The 22261-nt window shown below is 44.5% G+C and overlaps 1 protein-coding gene and 1 pseudogene across 1 annotated transcript in view; one reads left to right on the top strand and one right to left on the bottom strand.

Annotated features, from left to right (window-relative positions):
• The window catches only part of SLC25A43 (solute carrier family 25 member 43), a 37569-nt gene extending 29355 nt beyond the window's left edge, over nt 1-8214 (bottom strand). The window contains exons 1-2 of the mRNA XM_053580983.1: nt 7565-8214; nt 616-857 (exon numbers count right to left, since the gene is read on the bottom strand). Of these exons, the coding sequence (XP_053436958.1) occupies nt 616-857; nt 7565-7839 (517 nt within the window). The 5' untranslated portion in view covers nt 7840-8214. The remainder of the gene's footprint in view (nt 1-615; nt 858-7564) is intronic.
• Nucleotides 8215-12069: 3855 nt separating this feature from the next.
• LOC128578453 (ATP synthase subunit g, mitochondrial-like) lies at nt 12070-12749 on the top strand (annotated as a pseudogene).
• Nucleotides 12750-22261: the final 9512 nt, after the last annotated feature.

Here is a 22261-nt window from a genome sequence, read left to right as displayed (position 1 = left end):
CAGTCTTACCACATGTTGCAACAAAGGTCAGATAAATGGTGAATGTCTACTGGATTTGGCAATTGCGCCTGGCAGAGGTTACAAGGACCACAGAAGATAAAGTTGCTACCCTACCTGTACTCTTCCTAACCTGATAAGCTGTATGTATACACACTAAAGAGCTCTTCCACATCAAGTGGGGAGACGTGCATTGCATTCTTCCCAGTTTACTTAGCTACCTCCGCATTCTGTTCTGTTCCTCTCCCCAGGATGTGACTGGTGCAGGCGTCCTCAAACCTTTTAAACAGGGGGCCAATTCACTGTCCCTCAGACTGTTGGAGGGCCGGACTATAGTTACACACTGCACATATTTTGAAGTAAAAAACAAAACGGGAACAAATACAATCACACCGCCTCATGTAGCCCATGGGCCGCAGTTTGAGGACCCCTGGGTTAAAGTTTAGGAGTGGGGGGCGGATGGTGCTATGGAATAAAAGGAAGCTAACTGGCTTTGTATGGGTTGGATCCATACAACCTTGACCTTAGTAAAACTGATCGAAAGGGTCACAAAGGTATGTAATACATTTTTATATGTCAAAGAACACAGCTTTTTCAAAGTGAAAGGTTCCATCTTACCTAAAACAGTGAGGGAAACCCCTCGATAAAGGGCCAGGAACCCTTCCTGTTGATAAATAGTGGAAAAAGCATGGAGAAGCCCCTTATAAGATGGTTCCAGCATGTTCTGTACAATCAACCGGGTTTTGATGAGGTCTGTAGGATATGTCACAATGGTGGAAACCATGCCTGAGAGACTCCCAGCCATGATGGAGCTCCACTGGGAAATATGGCCCAGGTCATCCATGAACAGCACAACAAACCTGGGAGAAAATAAGGGAAAAGGCCAAAGGAATCAGCTATGGATTGTGCAAGAGTGCTTTGTACTACTACTTATAATATTTTCTAGCATTTGGAAGTATTTTACAAAGTGAAAAGCTACTATCGTACTACAGGTTCCAAAAGTCTCCATACATAGAAAATTGCTTAACTACAGACATCTTGAAACATGTTTCACCATGAATGGGAGAGAAGACTTTGTGTGTGTGTGTGTGTGTGTGTGTGTGTGTGTGTGTGTGTGTGTGTGTGTAAAGAGGTAGCCAATACATAGAGAATATTTTGAAAATATTTTTTTTTAATTTTGTGATTTAGCTACCATTCCTCATTTTCCCTATGTATGGCGACTTTTGGGACACCTTGTATATACATATTAGCATTAACGAATAACGCATTTGCATCCTACTGTATTTATATAATGCTAGCTAGCTATGAGGAAGAAATGCCCAACCTTCTTATTTATATCTACATTAAGTCCTTCCCACTTCACATCAAGCATTTTCCCCTTTTATATGCATAAATGTCAACCCTGGCTTGCCTGGGGGGACATAAAAGCACAGAAGTACTTGGTAAAAACCAATGAGAAGGTGGCGCCTGTGGCTCAGTGGGCAGGGCGCTGGTCCCCTGTACCCAGGGTGGCAGGTTCAAACCCGGCCCCAGCCAAACTGCAACAAAAAATAGCCGGGCATTGTGGCGGGCACCTGTAGTCCCAGCTACTCGGGAGGCTGAAGCAAGAGAATCGCCTAAGCCCAGGAGTTGGAGGTTCCTGTGAGCTGTGACGCCACGGCACTCCCACGGGTAATAAAGTGAGACTCTGTCTCAAAGAAAAAAAAAAACAATGAGAATGTGAGAATGCACTCCTTCACTTCTATTGAAACTTAAAACGAATGGAATTTTTTGAAATGATGACTTTGAGCATCCCAGTAATTGAGTTTTAAAAACATAGTGGCTGAATAATTAGGAGGGACTGCTTTGCCTTACTATATATCAGAGAAATGACAAAAACAATAACAAGATTCCATTTCTCACCCAGCGGCTTGGCAAAGATTAAAAAGTCTGATAATATCAAGTGATGTTGAAGATGTGTGGAAACAGGGACTCTCACCCGCCACTGGAGAAATGTATATTGGTATGGCTACTTTGCAATACCAATATACTTAATATATACTTAATGAAAACATCTCAGTTACCTCAGCATTTTCATGTCTAGAGTGCACCCTCTAGAGCAGTGGTTTTCAACCTTCCTAATGCCACAACCCTTTAATACAGCTCCTGTGGGTCATGACCCACAGGTTGAGAACCACTGCTTTAGGAAACCCTTGCATGGGTACATATGAAGACACATACAGCATTGTTTATGCGCGTGAAAACTCCCTTTTGTGCTGTCAAATTCTGGATAGTATCTACCAGAGTATTCTTTGTATTTCTCTGTAGTTTTACAATTTCACACACAAAGAATGGCTTTAGGTAGACTTTTGCACAAGGAAAACAGAAAGGCACTCTATTATAACCTCTCTTTTGGGGAGCTGGGCATCCCTGGTCCCGAGGGCCTAATTTAGCAGAAATAGTTATAAGGGGACTTTTACACGGTAGTGCATACTCCCTGGCCATGAAACAAAGGAATTTTATTCCTTCTTGCTGATGAGGACAAAATTCAAAAGGGCTTGAAAAGCAGGAAAAATAATAATATTTTCTGCCAGAGAGTAAGGATAGGGTGAAAGGGAGATAGAGAGAGGTATGTAAAGAGTGTTAGGCTGAAATCAAAGCATTTCATCTTTTTTTTTTCTTTTTTTGAGAAAGAGTCTCACTTTGTTGCCCTTGGTAGAGTGCCATGGTGTCATAGTTCACAGCAACCTCAAACCCTTGGGCTCAAGTGATTCTCTTGCCTCAGCCTCCCAAGTCGCTGGGACTACAGGCATCTGCCAAAACGCCTGGCTATTTTTTAGAGACGAGGAGGTCTCGCTCTGGCTCAAGCTGGCCTTGAACTCGTGAGCTCAGGCAATCCACCCACCTCGGCCTCCCAGAGTGCTAGGATTACAGGCATGAGCCACTGCGCCCGGCCTCATCATTTTTAAAATGAGAGCATCTCCAGTTCTTTGGCTTTTGAATCTCCAGGTACATTTCCTGTTCCTTCAGTTGTCAGCAGGCCAGGGCCCTCTGGATGGCAAATAAGTGGGCATTCAGGTGAAGCCATTTAAGAAAGGGGTTTTAGGACAGCTCTTCTGCTCCTAAGTAAACACTCATTGATTAAAAAAATCTCCAGGAGTCTTCATTTTATCAGCCCATCTTTAAGTGCATCAACTGAAACAGTCATTTGAATTAACCAGCTACTCTTAAAAGATGCAGGTTAGTAAAGCTAGCATTCACTAATGGGCCATCTGCCTCCGTTTTGCTGCCTGCACACTTCCTTGTTCCTCCCTTCTCTCTCCCCTGGCCAGTCAAGTCAGAGGGGAACCTTAGGAGAGGAAGTGGAAATGCTTGACTGGAGGGGTGAGTTTGAAATGCCAAAATTAACACCATTTATTCTTATTGCCCTACACTTTTTTTTTTTTTGCAGTTTTTGGCTGGGGCGGGGTTTGAACCCACCACCTCCGGTATGTGGGGCTGGTGCCCTACTCCTTTGAGGCACAGGCGCTGCCCTGCCTCACCCTTTTTCTCCATCCCACTTGACCACTTCCAGGGCATGGGTAATTCATTCCCCATTTACTGAACATTTACAACGTGCCAGACCCTGTGCTAGCCCGCAGCATAGAGCAAGAGTTGTCTTGGGCACACAGACATTGACAAAAGTTGATTATGGTCCGTGCATACTTTTCATGATGCTCGACACCACAGATAAGCAAAAAATGTCCCCATAAAATCACCATGTGGCCCACAGGCTGCAGGTTGGACACCCCAGGCATACAGTATAGTTCAACAGTCCTGATAAGGATTATTTTAATATTATTTTAATATAATATTTTAAATAAAATATTATTTTTCCTATCAGTGATAGGGGCAACTCAAGAGGAAAGAGGCCCTTAATGAACTAGGAAGAGAAACCCTATCTTCTAATAGTTTGTTTTATAAAGTAGGATCTTATTATCACATATACAAAATTAAAAAGAAGAACCAAAGGAAATCCTTTTTTTTCTCAGACTCCTACCATCTGATACAGAGACAAGTACCACCAATGACTACCTTTAGCATCAGTCAAGGCAGGCAACCCTGATAGGCCACCAATGATGTCATCTTGGTCCCTACATCTTAAACTCTTGTCTGATTGGCTGGGGCAGCTGTGTTCTCATTTCTGCTCTTCCTCCCACCCACAGAAATACATGCACAGAAGCTTTTTCCAGAAAAACTGGATAAACTGGCGAAGTGCTTTAACCTCTTCCTTTCAGCCTGCACAGATGTTACACATATCATGGACATATGTAATTAGAATTGCCAACATGTCCACCTAACACAGGTTAGCAAGCAACACAGCCAAACACAAGCTCATGAAGTGCTTATACAATGAGGAAATGATGTTACAATTATACAATAAGGAAATGAAATTGTAATTTCAGAGCTGCAGGGACCGAAACCAATGTTTATACAGATGACAAGCAGTTGTGGAGTAAAATTTGGGATGGGGAGGGGTGTCTTCTACTTGATGTACCTGAAAGTCTTCTCCCGTGTTCGATATTATTTATTATAAGACCCTAACTTCAAATAGACTCTACTGAGAAGACTTTTTTGATCATAAATCCGAGTAAGCAGATATTTCAGCTGTGCAATAGTGGACAAAGCCCTGGACAAACGAGCCAGAAGACCTGGCTTCAAGTTTCAGCTCTGCCATTAATTGTGTTTGTGGACAAGTCATTTACTCAATTCCCTGAACATTCTGAATGTTTATGCTTTGTTCAAACCCCTCAGCACAGGCTGTATACCACTGCACCTAACAAGTGTTTTGCAAATTCATGGTCAGAAAAGAAATAAATCATTATGATAATGAATCAAGAGCATCATGTTTATGTAGGAGGATGGCACTGTGATTAATCATCCACTTTGCTTGCTAACTATGCCTTGATATTCACTGAAATACTTCCTTTTAGTTTCCAGAAAGAAAATAATGTTGGAGGAAACAAATATTAGCAAACTCAGCCCAGGTATATATCTCTGTTCTTTCTCCCCCACACATCTCTTCTCTCTTCCTGCTGTTGCGAGCCTATTTCAGGTGCTGTCAGCTGCCATGTAGACTAGTGTGACAGGTTCCTAACTGGTACTGTCACTGCCAGTCTTCCTCCTCTCTAGTTGTCCTACCCTGCCACCATGTGATGATAATTCCTGTTGGATTGCTTTAATCACAGCACACCCCCCCACCCTACCCCTTCAAAGAAACTTCCCACAACTACCCTAGCATACCAAGCATAATCCAAACTCCTTAATCCAGCCCTCTAAGATTTCATTCCGACCTGCTTTTCTGGCTGAATTTCCAGTCATACTGCTTGCATTCCCACTTCTGTGCCTTTGCTGACATTATCTGCAGTATCTTTCTCCCCATCATTGCCCAGCAAACTCCTACTCATTCTCCCAAGGCCAAACTCCAATGTTTTCTTCTCATCCCTGATTAGAAGTGTAAATTTCTAGGGCACCTTATCCATGGCAATCTTATGCTACCTTGTGTGTTACGGTTACGAACATGGTAGAGCACAGGGACAATGCCCCTTTCATCCTTGCCTCGTCTTTAGCGTCACGCACACAGTGGGATTTAATATAGCCTACCTAAATCAATGTCAAATGAATGCAGAAAGAAAGACAGCATGATATGAAACAAAGAATATGAGATTTGGAGTCTGAAAGCCAGGTGGTGGACCTCTGCTCTGTCATTGATGTATGGTGTGACCAGTCTGGGTCTAATTCTGCATCTGTAAAATGACCATGTTCTCCTCTATGGACCTTACAGTGCAAGAGGCAGGAGTTGTAAAAATCTAATGTTTGTAGACTAGTTGATTAGCACAAGAGCCATGATACTTAAAACAGCCTTTGAAATTCTACCCCCACCCTTCTGTACACATTCTGTTCTATCCACAGGAAGATCTGTATACCACTTTGTGGAGAAGAGGATGAAACAGGAAGAAACTGAGTCATTAAAAGTCAGAGGGGAGACTCAGTGCCTGTAGCTCAGTGGGTAGGGCACCGGCCACATACACTGGGGCCAGCAGTTTGAACCCAGCCCCGGCCTGCTAAACAACAATGACAACCGAAACAACAAAAAAAATAGACGGGCGTTGCGGTGGGCACCTACAGTCCCAGGTACTTGGGAGGCTGAGGCAAGAGAATTGCTTGATAGCCGGGCGTTGTGGAGGGCGCCTGTAGTCCAGCTACTCGGGAGGCTGAGGCAAGAGAATCGCTTAAGCCCAGGAGTTGGAGGTTGCTGTGAGCTGTGTGAGGCCACGGCACTCTACCGACGGCCATAAAGTGACTCTGTCTCTATAAAAAAAAAAAAAAGAGGATTGCTTGAGCCCAAGCGTTTGAGGTTGCTGTGAGCTGTGATGCCACAGCACTCTACCCAGGGCGACATAGTGAGACTCTGTCTCAAATAAACAAACAAACAAAAAAACCAAACTGAGAGGGTAACTGTTTACAGACTGCAAGCCAGATGTTCCTAAGGGCAGGGGTAGCTGGGGAGGGAAAAGAGGTGATGACTCTATCCAAGAGTCTCTCTCCAGAGGAAAAGAAAGGAACTCTATTCCCAAGCAGAGGCCAAATTGAGTGCTGGCCTGTAGGACTCAATAAGAATGATTCCATTCTGCTGCCAGGTAAGCCTTCCAAGTGATGGTATTAGCTGCCAAGGCTGAACTATGTGGTCGAGACTGGCTCTCTCTGACCGTGGTCTAATTCAGAACCAAGACCTGTCCTCAGAAATGACACTGCCCATCAAATGAGGAACACAAGGACCATTCCCCTCAAAATAGAAACATCTTCCCTTCCTGAAATGCCATCACTACCATTTCATTCTTTCAGGTTAGGTTTCCAGTTCAAATGCAAACATCTCTGAGCCAGGAAGCTCCGGACTGCATTTACATTTTCAGATCTTTTCCTAGGGAGCAGCTATTGAGTAAGAGAAGGTGAGAAAAGCCCCTTTGTGGCCAGTGAGCAGCAGGGAAGCTTGGGAAGGGGAAGCTGTGTTAAACCCTAAAGTTAAGCTTCATTTAGGTGGGGGGGATGAGTAGGTGGATCTGTGGCCTTTTCGTGTTAATAGATTGGGCCCTCTCACCCTACCAAGCCTTTCGTGGGGCTTTGGTCACACACACTCACTCACTCACTCTCCTCCTAAGCCAGCCAAAGCAAAAGTTGTCAAGTTGGTGGACGAGAGAATTGTCAGGATTCATCTCCCTGGAGATCTCTTTATTCCTTCCCCTACATCCCTCCTCCTCCATCTCATCCTTGAAAGCCTCTCTGGCCCAGGCTCAGGGCCAGAGCCAGAAAACTGCACCTTGTGGGGAAGGGATCCCTAGAACGTGAAAATACTGGGGACTGCTCTCTGGGAGCTCTACGTGTGGCCTTCTGGCCCAGCCGCAGCAATGGGTTCCCACGTGACCCGGAAGGGGGCCGTCTCCACTGGGGGCCCTGATTCCCGGGCGCAGGGCGGCCTCGGGCCGAGGACCCCCGCCCTCGCCCCGTCGGCCTCCGGCTCCCCGGCCCCGCCCGCGCCGGCCCGGCTTACTTGCGGTAGGCGGCCAGCTGCACGGCGCTGCAGGGGAAGAGGCGCAGGCAGGCCACCCCGTTGCCCTTCCACAGGGCCCGGGGCCCCTCCGCCCGCCACACCCGGCGGCCAGTGGCCCACGGCCCCCGGGCATGGGCTCCCATGACGCCAACCTGGGCCAGCACGGTGGCGAGCTCCAGGGGCGCGGTGAGGCTGAGGCTGAGCACCCCCGCCAGCCCGGCGCACAGCAGCCTCTGGCTGCCGGTCAACCGGCCGTCCCGCCTCCACGTCGCCATCGAGCTTCGGGCCCGGCCCGGGATACCGCGTGGTTCGGGCACGGGGGTCGGGGGGAGGTTCTGGGGTCACGCGAGGATGGGGCGGGCCAGGCCCCGCCCGGCGTGGGGCGGACCCGCGGGAGGGACGGGAAGCTGGGCCCACGCCCAGGCAGGGCCAGGGCCGCGGCAGGCCTAGGGCGGGGGCCCGCACGCCGGGGTCTGAGGCCAGGCGGACGGAAGGTGTTCGCTCTGCACTGCACTAGCGATTTTCAAGTGAGAAATAGTCACGCTGTTCCCTCAGGCCCGGCGGACTACACATCTTGTTTCTAAGTGTTCGTTCCCCGCTTCTCTTCTGGTTTGCCTCTTCACCTTCCACCTGGCACCCTTCCTCCCCTAGCTCTTTCCTCTTCTCTCCAACCTCTTTGCTCAAAGAAAAACCCTGGAAGCTTTCACAGAGCACAAGGGACACCACCATCATAACGACAGTTGCTACCCCTTAGACACTTCTTAAGTGCTGGCCTTTATATATATTATCTCATTTAATCCACAAAACAGTCCTTGGTGGCTCTGGGCCCCATATACCGGGGGTGGCGGGTTCAAGCCCGGCCTGGACCAAAACTGCAAAAAAAAAAAAAAAAAAAAAAAACCCAAAACAAAAAAACAGTCCTTGTAGCTATGTCCTCATTTGGAAAGGCCGTAGTTGTGGGGGTTAGAGCCTGGACTCTGGATCCTGCATTAGAATCTGGGCTTTGCAGCTTACTGGCTGTGTGTCCTTAGGGAAGTCACTCAACCTCTCTGTGCCTCAATTGCTTTGTCTATAAAACAGAGATTATAGGCGGCTCCCATAGCTCAGTGGGTAGGGCGTGGGCCACATACACCAGGGCTGTCGAGTTTGAACCTGGCCCAGGCCTGATAAAACAACAATGACAACTGCAACAAAAAAATAGCCGGGCGTTCTGGCGGGGGCCTGTAGTCCCAGCTACTTGGGAGGCTGAGGCGAGAGAATTGCTTAAGCCCAACAGTGTGAGGTTGCTGTGATCTGTGACGGCACAGCGCCCTACTGAGGGCGACATAGTGAAACTCTGTCTCAAAAAAGAAAGAAAGAAAAATCTTTCTCCTGGGGGTAGTCATAAGATTAAAGGAACAATGACTGGTACAGGTAAACCATTTATATGTTATGGTTAGATATTATTTTGCAGGAAATGAAACCAAGACACAGATTGACTTGCTCAAACTCACACACCTACTACAAGGTAGAGTGAAGATTCAAAGCTAAGTCAGTTTGATGCCCACGTCCACTAAAGGGTACACTGCATATCCACTAGGACTGTAGTGTGTAACTCCAGTAGGCACATTTTTAGTGGTTCTTTAGCTAAGAGGACGATAAAGGTGAAGAAAGGCTAAGAGTAACTTGGCTAAAATCCAGGGAATTTTTTTTTTTCCCCAAAGCCCTTTATTTCTAATATTTTTAATTTTAGTTTAATGGGAAGGTACAAACAGCTCGTTACAATATTTGCATTTGTTAGGTATCATCCTTCTTATAATTGTCCTACAACCAAAAGGCATGTCATACACCCTTACATTGTGTCCATTAAGTGGGACCACACCAGTCCCCCTCTACTCCCCCCTCTTTCATTCTTCCTACCCTCAACTTGAATTGAATTGAGTTTTTCTCTCTTGTGGGTGTGTGTTAGATTGTCTACTGGCTTCACATTAGTATTGAGTACATTGGATATTTGCTTTTCTTTTTTTTGGTTTTTTTGGCCGGGGCTGGGTTTGAACCCGCCACCTCCGGCATATGGGACCGGCACCCTACTCCTTGAGCCACAGGCGCCGCCCTGGATATTTGCTTTTCCATTCTTGTGATACTTTACTAAAAAGAATGTGTTTTAACTTCATCCAGGTTAATACAAAAGATGTAAGGTCTCCGTTTTTTATGGCTGAATAGTAATCCATGGTATACATATACCAGTTTGTTAATCCATTCCTTGGTTGGTGGGCATTTAGGTTGTTTCCACATCATCGTGATTGTAAATTGAGCTGCAATAAACGATCTGGTGCAAATGTCCTTATGATAAAATCATTTTTTTTTCTTCTGGGTAAATACCTAGTAGTGGGATTGCAGGATCAAAGGGGAGGTGTAATTTGAGTCAAGGAGGAGTTTAATAACGTTTTTCAAAATTTCAAATTTCTGTCTCTTAGAAAAAAGCCATGTCCATAATAATTTCAAGGCAGGAAACAGCCATCAGTCTGTTAATGTGACCAAGATGTCCCAGGTACATAGTTGCTTTTAGGCTTGTATAGTTATTTACTACAATTACTAACACATGGTGATAAAGACATTGCAGGGTTTTGATTTTGAGACCTTGTTCTAGTTACAAAGGCCTTACTCTCTCCTCACAATTGGAGAATGCTTATTTCTCATATTGTATTAATTCTTCTGTTTTGCTGTAAGCTAATTTCATGGCTGTGGGTAGTTGGACAAAGTAGATTTGAAGACTAGAGGACACCAGACTTTAAAAGGGATTGAATTAGAATTTGGGGACTACAGTAGAAAAACCTCTGTTGGACAAGAGGAATAGATCATAAAGCGCCTTCAGGAAGCTCTGCCCTGGGACTGGGACTCTAATACCCATTGCATGGGGATTAGATCTGCAGAGTTCTGTAGTTTGTGTTTTGTGTTAAGGTAACTTGCCCAAGAACTTCAACTGCACTCATCTTGGGAACTGGGTATACCCTCTTCATTAGCACTGCCATTCTTTTTGTCTTTAGCACAAATCAGAGGTTCAAGTGAGCCAGAGGCAAGAAGAAATATTTTGTTTTCACAGCTATTGGTTAGGACAGATAATGAACTGATGGTCTATTTCAACCTTGAAAGAAAAATGTGTTATTGGGGTGGCACTTGTGGCTCAGTGAGTAGGGCGCTGGTCCCATATGCCGGAGGTGGCGGGTTCAAACCCAGCCCCGGCCAAAAAAAAAAAAAAAATCACAAAAAAAAAAAAAAAGAAAAATGTGTTATTGTTTTCTCTACAGGTACATTTACCGGTAAAACAATAACATCGAAGTACATATTAATATTTGATGTCTTCTGTCTTTTAATGTTTGTATACTAACTAGGTGTGTTCATATTTTACTCAGCCAGAGTCTCATTTATTTGTTAAGCATTGGGCACATTACGTATATTGACATTAAACATGAATAAATTCCTTAGAGTACCCTATATTTGGATTGTGACTTGTAGACTCAAGTTAACTTTACTGAATCTTGGCTCGGCCCTTGTAGCTCAGTGGCTAGGGTGCCATCCACATACACTAGAGCTGGCGGGTTAGAACCCAGCCTGGGACTGCTAAACAACAATGACAACAACAACAACATCAAAGCCGGGTGTTTTGGCAGGCACCTGTAGTCCCAGCTACTTGGGAGGCTGAGAATCACTTAAGCCCAAGAGTTGGAGGTTGCTGTGAGCTGTGACGCGACAGCACTCTACCCACAATGACACAGTGAGACTGTCTCAAAAAAAAAAAAAAAAAAAACTTTAATGGATCTTTTTACACTTATTGACAAGTCTGTGAAGAACACAATGTAGCCAGAATTTCTCTCTGCCAGGTCCTTGGTCCCAGAGATTTGAAAAATGAATCCACGGACCATGCGGATAAGTGGAAGAACAGGTTTTATTGAAAGATAAATAGATAAGGGTGGAAGAAAGTCAGAGGCTCCAGCAAAACAAGAGGGGACCTAAGTGGAAAGCCCATTTGGGCCTTCTGTCTAGGGGTTTATATGCTGCTTTTCCTATCCTGGGGGCAGAGGGTTTGAGGGAGTCTTGGGGGGCCTAACACAGCCACACACAAACCCTTCCTGGGAGATGGAAAGTATGTCTGGAATATGTCACAACCATTTGGCTCTAGGGGCCTGTGGGCAGAAATTAATTTTAAAACTGCCATAGTGCAGAGGAATGTGGTCCTTGCAGTCTGCTCCAGGCAAGCTCTTCTCTGCTCCAGGAGAGGCACCCTAGATGAGACATCAGTCAGGCTGCCTTTTTATGACTTTGTGTCCAGAGAACTCAGCCTGTAAAGGGCCTGTTTGTGCCTAGAGATGGGAGTCTGTGGTCAGACTGATTTCTGAACCTACTTCGGCCTAAAAAATGGGGAGGAATCGCTTCTCGGCCTTTTGGCTAAGCTCAAGTGTAAAATGGGGGAGGAGGTGTGACATTCAGCTGGCTGTTCAGCATGATGGAGTTTCCATCCTAGCAACATGGCTCAATTTGTCCTTAACCTCACAGGGAAGGCCCTGGCTGTGGTGAACGCTGCTGTGACTTATTCAAAGCCTCTATTGGCCACATTTTGGTACTACACCGAGGTTGAGTTGGTTCCTTTAACCCAGTGGTTCTCAACCTTCCTAATGTCTCCTAATGCCGCGACCCTTTAATACAAATATAGTTCTTCATGTTGTGATGACCCCCAACCACAAAATTATTTTTGTTGCTACTTCATAACTGTAATTTTGCTACTGTTAGGAATCGTAATGTAAATATCTGCTATGCAGGATGTATTTTCATTGTTACAAAGGGGTCACGACCCACAGGTTGAGAACCACTGCCTAACCCCTGCTGAGATCCCTAGAGCTTTTTGGAGCCTGAAAAAAAATAGTCAATAATACTCAAACTGATAGCTTCAACCAGCTCACAGTTCAGTGAGAGTGAATCCACCATACTGGCAGATAATCTCTTTCTTGATTGCTGAGAGAGATACTTACTTTTCTAATTTCAATATCTGAAAAGAAATGATTGGACTGTTTTATGTATTAGTTTCCTAGGAGTCTTCTACTATAGCCAAAAGAAGCAGTGGAATGGTTTGGTGGCCACTGAGGTGCAGATGTGGTTTTATGTCGGTGAGATCATAGGCAAGCATGGCATCATTGGCTATAATGTTTGAAGACCAAGCTTTAACATCTGATTACATTTGACTTATTATTGTAGTGGACCATGTGAGTGTGATCAGACTCATCTGAATAAAATGTGTCCAAAAAAATTGGTGGGTCCCTGTCCAGCCATTGAGTGGGGGAACACTATCAATAGTATGTTAATGATTACCAACTTTGGAAAATGTACATTGTATGAAACTTTAGTGCTATGTCAAAAACAAATGTTTGATAATCTTTTTATCTTTTTTTTTTTTTTTTTGCAGTTTTTGGCTGGGGCTGGGTTTGAACCCACCACCTCCGACATATGGGGCCGGCGCCCTACTCCTTTGAGCCACAGGTGCCGCCCTTTTTTTTTTTTGCAGTATGTATGATAATTTTTTAAAAAGAAAGAAGCAGTCATTAAAATAATCTTAGAAGTAATATTATATAAAGAGAGGGGTGTCTGGCTGATTTAAGCCAGTAGGTAGCCTGCCCTAGTCAGAGCTTAGCAGGTGCTAACAGTTTTAAAGAATTCTCCAGGGTGGCACCTATGGTTCAGTGAGTAGGGCACTGGCCCCATATACCAAGGGTGGTGGGTTCAAAACTGACCCCCGGCCAAACTGCAACAAAAAATAGCTGGGCGTTGCAGCGGGCGCCTGTGGTCCCAGCTACTCGGGAGGCTGAGGCAAGAGAATCGCGTAGGCCCAAGAGCTGGAGGTTGCTGTGAGCTGTGACACTACAGCACTCTACTGAGGGTGACAAAATGAGACTCCGTGTCTAAAAAAATGAATAAATAAAATAAAATTAAAAAAAGAAGAATTCTCCAATTCTCATTTTTCAGTTTCTCTTCTCATCAATTCATTTTGTCTCAGCATATTACCTTAGTTTAACTCATCAATATGGTTTATCTTGCTGTAATTATACCAATGTTGGTAGATTCTTGCTCTCTTAATTTTTTTTTTTTTCAGTTCTTGGCCAGGGCCGGGTTTGAACCCACCACCTCAGGTATGTGGGGGGCCTTGAGCCACAAGTGCCACCCTTTTTTTTGTTTATTCTTTACTCTTTTGGAAATTTGTAAATTACAAAATTAGTATACTCATATACCTGTTTTTGTACCCAAACAAATAGTCCAGAAGTGTATTAAAGAAAGTCTCCTGTCTGTGCCTTAAAGTTAAGAGCGTGGTATGCGCATGTGTATCCTTCACATTTTTTTCTTGCTCAGGAAAATAAATATTCATTTATATTGGGTTGTTTTCTTTTCTCTTCCCCTTCCTCCTTCCTGCCTTCCCTCTTTTCTTCCTTTTAAATAAAAATGAAATGATCGCTCTGGAAAGATATCCAAAAACTGATAATCAGGTTATCTTTAGGGCAGGAAACTAGGATTCCTGGGAACAAAGGTGGAAGAGAGTTGTGAATGTGTGCCCTTTTGCACTGTTTGCTTTTTTTTTTCTTTTTTTTTTTTTTGGCCAGGGCTGGGTTTGAACCCACCACCTCCGGCCGGTGCCCTACTCCTTGAGCCACAGGCGCCGCCCTGCTTTTTTTTTTCTTTTTACCATAGACACATTATCAATTTAAAAGCATTCTCTCCTGATCAGTTTTCTCTGAAGCATTCCATCATGTGTAGTGTTTTCTGTGACACTGCCTTACCATTGGTGAGGTGTTCTTTAGATTTCCTTTCCTTTCCTTTTTTTTTTTCTTTTAGAGAGAGTCTCACTCTGTTGCCCTGGGTAGGGTGCCATAGCGTCACAGCCCACAGCAACCTCAAACTTTTGGGAGAAGAGATCCACTTGTCTCGGCCTCCCAAGTAGCTAGGACTACAGGAGCCTGTCACAATGCCCAACTAATTTTTCTATTTGCTTTTCTTTTCTCTCATTATCATCTGTTTCTGTCCACCAGAATGTAAGATCCATGATGGAACAGATCTTATATCTTGTTCACAGCTGTGTCCTTATTGCCTGGAACACTGGCTGGCACATCATTAGTGTCAGTAATCATTGGTTAGATGAATGAATGAAGGATGGAAGGAAGCAAAGAAAGAAATTGTTTCTTTAGTTGTATGACTAGGGAAAGGTGGTTGGTAGAACACAATATCTTCATGAATTTATTTAAGTCATATATGATAAATACCAAAAGATTAGCTAAATTCACAAGATCAGTGGATTCATCAATTTGCAGTGAATAATATCAACCTTGGAAAGAAATTGGATATTTGTCATTTAAAGTTGCCAGCCACATCTGTAATTTTAATATGAATTGTGATATTCAATAGAGATCCTTGCTTTGTTCCCAGTCATTTTTGCCATATCTTCGGCAGCTGTTTTGGCAAATGTATCAACCAATAGTGACATCAGCAGCTCCGACCTTTGCAATTAAATACAACACTATAAAATGTAGTTTCCACAGCTCTTTCATTTGGCCCATTGTATTTAACTTGAGGTGATGCTTGAATATCCTTCCATTCTGCTTCATTATTTTAGATGTTTGAAGCAGGAAGATTTCATATCAAAATGTGTGAGGCTTTTCATTTTTTCACTCACTCGAGCATTTACTTGAAGGTGCTAAGGAAATTGCACCCCAAAATGTGACTATTTGGTATAAAAATACTTTGAATTAAAGGCCATTCGAGACCAGGAAGCATTTGGAAGTTGCTTTCCCTCTCTCTACCTAAAACCGGACTGACCTGATCAAGACCAAAGGGGCAACTGAATTCCTTTCCTCCCCCCAATGCTAGCACACCTGGCCCAAATCACACAATACCTGTTTCTCAGGTTAATTTACAAGTCAATGATGTAAACCCCATCTATTCATCTTCCCCAGCAACCACATGTTGGACCTATACTCCCTGTTCTCCCGCTTTCCTTCTAAAAGGCATTTATAAAGGTATCTGACCATCACTGAGCCACAGGCACCGCCCCATAGTATTCTATTGCTTATTCAACTCTACTATATACAAACATTTAGGTTGTTTCCAATATTTTGCAATTGTAAATTACGTTGCAATGAATAACCTTGTGCACATGTATTTTTGAATTGTTAGAGGCTTATCTTCATTCACTGTTAAGCTTTAAAATCCTGTTCTTAATTACTGACCTATGGTGAGTCCAACAGAAAACAAAACTGAAAGAATGAAGCACAGGACTAATTTCTTTCTTTTTCTCTTTCTTTCTGTCTTCTTTTTTTAGAGAGACAGAGTCTCACTTTGTCGCCTTTGGTAGAGTGCTGTAGTGTCACAGCTCACAGCAACCTCCAGCTCTTGGGCTTAGGCCATTCTCTTTCCTCAGCCTTCCGAGTAGCTAGGACTACAGGCACCCACCACAACGCCCTGCTATGTTTTTTGTTGCAGTTTGCCCGGGGCTGGGTTCTATCCCACCACCCTCAGCGTATGGGGGCTGCCACCCTACTCAGTGAGCCATAGGCACCGCCCATTTTTCTTTTTTTCTTGAGACAGAGTTTCACTATGTCACCCTCATAGAGTGTCATGACGTCACAGCTCACAGCAACCTCAAACTCTTGGGCTTAAGAGATTCTCTTGCCGGGCGGCGCCTGTGGCTCAGCGGGTAGGGCGCCGGTCCCATATGCCGGAGGTGGTGGGTTCAAACCCAGCCCCGGCCAAATTAAAAAAAAAAAAAAAAAAAAAAAAAAGAGATTCTCTTGCCTCAGCCTCCCGAGTAGCTGGGACTACAGGCGCCTGCCACAATGTCTGGCTATTTGTTGTTGTAGTTATCATTGTTGTTTGGCAGGCCCAGGCTGGGTTCAAACCTGCCAGCCCTGGTGTATGTGGCTGGCACCCTAGCTGCTGAGCTACAGGGGCCTTCCCTCCCCTCCCCTCCCCTTCCCTTCCCTTTCCTTCTTTCCTTCCTTCCTTCCTTTCTTTTTTGACAAAGTCTCAAGCTGTTGCCCTGGGTAGAGTGCTATGACATCTTAGCTCACAGCAACCTCAAACTCTTGGGCTCAAACAATCCTCTTGTTTCACCCTCCCAAGTAGCTGGGACTACTGGTACCTGCCACAATGCCTGACTAGTTTTTCTATTTTTTTGTAGAGATAGGGGTCTCACTTTTGCTCAGGCTGGTCTCAAACTCCTAAGCTCAAGCAATCCACTTGCCTCAACCTCCCAGAGTGCTAGGATTACAGGCATGAGCCAACGCACCTGGCAACACAGACTTAATTTCTAATAAAAATTACACATCCGGGCGGCGCCTGTGGCTCAGTGAGTGGGGCGCCGGCCCCATGTGCCGAGGGTGGCGGGTTCGGGCCCGGCCCGGCCAAACTGCAACAAAAAAATAGCCGGGCGTTGTGGCGGGCGCCTGTAGTCCCAGCTGCTCGTAGTCCCAGCACTCTACCAAGGGCAGTACAGTGAGACTCTGTCTCTACAAAAAAAAAAAAAATTACACATCCTTTTACTTATTTCCTGGACTAAAGAGTTATCAGCTTCTATAAATCATATGTTGGTGTGCCAATGAAAAGAATGCATTGAAATACATGGACCTTCAAGATACAAGGCCCCAGACTGGTGCTCTGGGTTGCAAAGTACTTCCCAAAATGGTGGTGGTCATTGGCAATGGGCAGATCAAAGAAATGAGAGGCCAGGGTGCTGAGTGGTTGGCCACCTGAATGTTGAGATCACTGAGAATGACAGAAGTTGGGATGAACATGACAGACCTCTGTGAGTAAGAACTAAAATCTTCACAAATGAGGTGTTGACCAGGAAAGTGACAGAAGACTGCCACCAGGGTGGGGAGAGGGTAATATAACCAGATGGTGCACCCCAAGGAAGAGCCAGAGATTTTTCAGGAGAGAAAAGGAGCAAAGATGAGAAAGTGGTGTTGGGAAGTAAGGAGAGTTCCATCTCCACCTCCTGGCATTTCCCAAGGCATTTAGCTTTGGGGAGATGAGAGGATAAACAGCCTGTCCTTGAAAGGGGTCAGCAGGCAGAGGTTTCAATTATAGCAGGGTGCGAACAGAACATTCTGAGAGCCTTGAGGCTTTGGGAATTAACTTATAGACTGGGAGTGATAACCCTAACTTAACTCTCACTCTAACCTGCTGATAAGGGCCAGCTGTTGTAGTGCAAGCTGTTCTTTTACTTCTAGGTCAGTTGGTATTGGCAGCAGTTATGAAAGTAGCAGCAGTGGCTGCAATGAGTCAGCTCTGGGGTGTGGGGAGTGGTTTTCGATGTCTCTGCTGGATGTTCTCTAAGGCAGGCCCGAGGGCTTGTTTGGAGGGTCCCAGGGCTGGTCCCTCCTGCAAGTGTGGCATATGTGGTTATGATGTTTAATGTCCCTAAACTAGAAACTAGCCACAGCTATCACAATTTTGCCATCTGCTGCCTTTGCATATAATGCATGTGAGATTTGTTGCATTTAATGGATACCAAAGTGAAAGGCTGACTGACTACATAGCCAGACTTTACAAGACAGTGGTACCTTGGTGAGGGTCCCTATGGTCTATTCCTTAGCTTTGCAGATCCAAAAATTTAGTTTTTTTTTTTTTGTAGAGACAGTCTCACTTTATGGCCCTCAGTAGAATGCCGTGGCCTCACACAGCTCACAGCAACCTCCAACTCCTGGGCTTAAGCGATTCTCTTGCCTCAGCCTCCCGAGTAGCTGGGACTACAGGCGCCCGCCACAACGCCCGGCTAGTCTCCATCTTTCTTTAAGGCTGCATAATATTCCATGGTGTACATATACCACAATTTATTAATCCATTCGTGGATCAATGGGCATTTGGGCTTTTTCCACAACTTAGCAATTATGAATAGGGCTGCAATAAACATTCTGGTACAAATATCTTTGTTATGATTTGATTTTTGGTCTTCTGGGTATATGCCCAGTAGAGGAATTACAGGATTGAATGGCAGGTCTATTTTTAGATCTCTAAGGGTTCTCCATATATCTTTCCAAAAGGAATGTATTAATTTGCACTCCCACCAGCAGTGCGAAAGGGTTCCCTTTTTTCCACATCCACGCCAACATCTCTAGTCTTGGGATTTTGTGGTATAGGCTAGTCTCACTGGAGTTAGATGATATCTCAAAGTAGTTTTGATTTGCATTTCTCTGATGATTAAGGATGATGAGCATTTTTTCATGTGTCTGAAGGCCGTGTGCCTGTCTTCTTCAGAGAAGTTTCTCTTCAAGTCCCTTGCCCAGCCTGCGATGGGATCCCTTGTTTTTTTCTTGCTAATGCATTTGAGTTCTCTGTGGATTCTAGTTATTAAACCTTTGTCGGAGACATAACCTGCAACTTTTGATGTTATTAGAATAGACTACCCGCAATAAAGAAAAGAGGTCACACAGAAAAAAAAAATAGCTGGCCGTTGTGGCAGGTGCCTGTAGTCCCAGCTACTTGGGAGGCTGAGGCAAGAGAATCACTAAGCCCAAGAGTTGGAGGTTGCTGTGAGCTGTGATGCCACAGCACTCTACTGAGGGCGACATAGTGAGACTCTCTGTCAAAAAAAAAAAAAGAACAATGAAACACTATTATATTCCAGTTCAGGGGTAGAGGAAAGTGGGAGAGGGAGGGGAGAGGGGGGAGATGGGGGAGGACATATGGGAGAAGGAGGGAGAGTCTGAGGCGGGATCTCACCTAATGTGCACATTGTCATGGTGTATAACACACCCCTGGGTGAGGGGCTCTTCTACAAATGGAACAATGTAACCTAAATATTGTACCCTCATATTAGTTTGAAAAAATAAAAAAAAAAACTCAAAAAAAAAAGAAAGAAAGAGCTTTTGGGCTTCCAAGAGCAGTCTTCACTCCTAGTTAACAGAGATATTCACAGTCAACCCGATGACCAGGTGAGGACATTCATCGCAAGGTGACCTGTGATGGCCCACAGTTAAGGCAGCAAACGTGCCTCTCCAGCAGGTTGGGTAAAAGGCAGTGCATTCCACCGGTAGAAAGTAACCAGCCATTGCTCCAGGCCCTCTAGATCCTAAGATCTTCAGGGCTTTGCAGGCATAGCTCCCTATAAATCCAGTAGTGACCTAGAGACTGAGTCTTTCTTGATCACAAAATCATGCCCCTCTTGGTATCCAGATGTGGTGATGGAGACTGAGGAGACCTGGGAGGGATCTTGGGATGACAGTAGCTCAGCGATGTCAGATAACAGCGGAATGTCTTCCTGTCTGCCAAGCAATCAGAGATATAAGGGCTCTGGGGCAGGGCCTGGGAATAAGCCTGGGCCTGACAATGGGCCTAGGAATGGACCTGAGGTTGGTCCTGGACCTGGGCATGGGGTTGGACCCGGGAATCAGCCTAGGGGTTGGGCATTGGCTTGGGCCTGGGCATGGGTCTGGCATGAGGTCTGGGGCAGCAGGGTTGCCCTCCTGGGTGCTGTACCCTGGGCACTCCCAGGCCTGGTGGAGGCTGCAGTTGCCAGGGTGTTCTACTGCTGGGAAGATTCTGGGGGAGCCAGGCGGAGGGTGCTCCAGACACCTGGACCCTACGGGAACATGGGGCTGCTGTTGCTAGGGGAGCAGGCCCTGGGGCAGGTGGGTGCAGCCCAGGCTCCTCAGGCTCCCTGGCTGTGGCCTCTGCACCTGGGTGGCTATTGGTGGATCTGCTCCTGAGTCTGTTTGGCCCTGCTGTTCTTGAACCATACCTGCACTTGGTACTCCTTCAGGTTGAGTTGTTCTGCCAGGGCTTGGCAGTCCTCATGGGTGGGGTACTTCTTCATCTCAAAGTGTTTTTCTAGGTGGCTCTGCTGTTCTGTGGTGTAGATCGTGTGCTCCCATTTCTGCCTCTTTGGGGTGTCTGAGGGCAGTGGGACATCCTGGAAATCATTAGGATCATCCATGCTGCTCCTGCTTTGTCCTGAACTTGAGGCTTTGCTTCGGTGTTTTCTTAGTGTGGCCTGAACCCTCTATTTTAAATTGTAACTCCCACTTTGGTTCCCTTGTCTGATTCTCTGATTTCTTTTTCTCTGTAGAATTTATCATTGTCTGACATGCCATGTATTTTCCTTAAAAGAAATCTCCATTTAGTCCACTGGAATATAAACTCCATGAGGGCAGAGGTCTTATCTCTCTTGTCTATTTCTATATTTCTGGTACTTAAAACAGGCTAGTATGTATTCAATAAATATTTTTGAATAGTATGAATTGTATGTATTCAAAAATATATTTGTTGACTATATGAATGAATGAATTAATGAATGAATGGTCCAACTCATAAGATAACTAATATATGAACTAAAATATCTTTTTATTAACTGACAGTGACAAATCCAATGCTAAGCAGATCTGAATACTCACATAGGATAGTCAGAGCACCCTTTTCCTTTTAGGGAAATCTTAACAGGCTATCACACTGCAGTGAGAAATTAGTATAAAACACAGCCTCAGAACAAAGGGAAAAATTAGCATACTCTCCATAGGAAATTCTATCAATCTATCTTCACTTTGGGGATACACCTTCCAATTGGATCATAATATTCATGGAAGCTGCTCTGGGATCACCCCTGCACAGGGCTCTTTGGCTTTCTTTTATCTAATTTCCATGTGGAGGAAACAAGGAAACTTGTAAATTTTTGCAAATGAGTGGATGATAATGCAATTAACTGAAATAGGAAAGAAGTTAAGTTTATTTATTGATGATTTTATGAAAATAATTTAGACCAATAGTGACGTATCAATCAGGATAAAGTACAAAGAGTGTTAAACACTATAATAAATCCAACTTGAGAACTTATTTCATGTATTCAAGCTGTTATACCAAAAGCAAAGTCCATTAGGCCACAGACTGTCTACCAACATCCACATGTTCCCTTATATTTCCTAGCTTCCATTTTAGCTAAATGGAACCACGTAGTTTTGTTTTGGCAAGGGAGTTTTTGTGAGATTGATAATTGCCACTTCTAGGCCTGGCCCATATTATATCCCTTAATATTTATTATGCTAAATCTCACTGCTGCTGATGCAGTTGCACACAAGGGACTCTGAGATGGTAGTGCACAATGCAAAGAGCCAGATCCCTGAGTGCCCCATTCAAAGGAAAAACACTCTGGAGAGTTTCTTGGACAGGAACCATATCATAGGATTTTCTGTGAAAAATAAATTTTGGTTAAAAAATTTCCGAGTTTCTTTGATACCATGGCAGATTCTAGCCTACCCTAACTAACCCAAATATACACTGTTGTCTACAAGGATGTCCTATTAAGCACCAATGTCATACTTGAACTTGAAAACATTGTTCTTCATTTTATATGGAATCAGAAAAAAACTCGACTAGCCAATACACTACTTAGAAATAAAAACAAATCAGGAGGCATCACGGTATTAGACTTCAAATTATACTATAAATCTATAGTGATTAAAACAGCATGATACTGGCACAAAAATAGAGATGTAGATATATGGAACAGAATAGAGAACCTAGAGATGAACCTGAGCACACATCATCATTTGATCTTTGATAAGGCTAACAAAAACATACATTGGGGAAAAGATTCCCTATTTGACAAATGGTGCTGGGACAACTGGCTAGTGACCTGTAGAAGACTGAAACTGGACCCTCACCTTTCACCAAGAACAAAAATGGATTCTC

This window comes from Nycticebus coucang, chromosome X, assembly GCF_027406575.1.
Source record: "Nycticebus coucang isolate mNycCou1 chromosome X, mNycCou1.pri, whole genome shotgun sequence".
Lineage (NCBI taxonomy): Eukaryota > Metazoa > Chordata > Mammalia > Primates > Lorisidae > Nycticebus > Nycticebus coucang.
The sequence above is the reverse complement of the archived record's forward strand: the minus strand, read 5'-3'. Positions and strand labels throughout refer to the sequence as shown.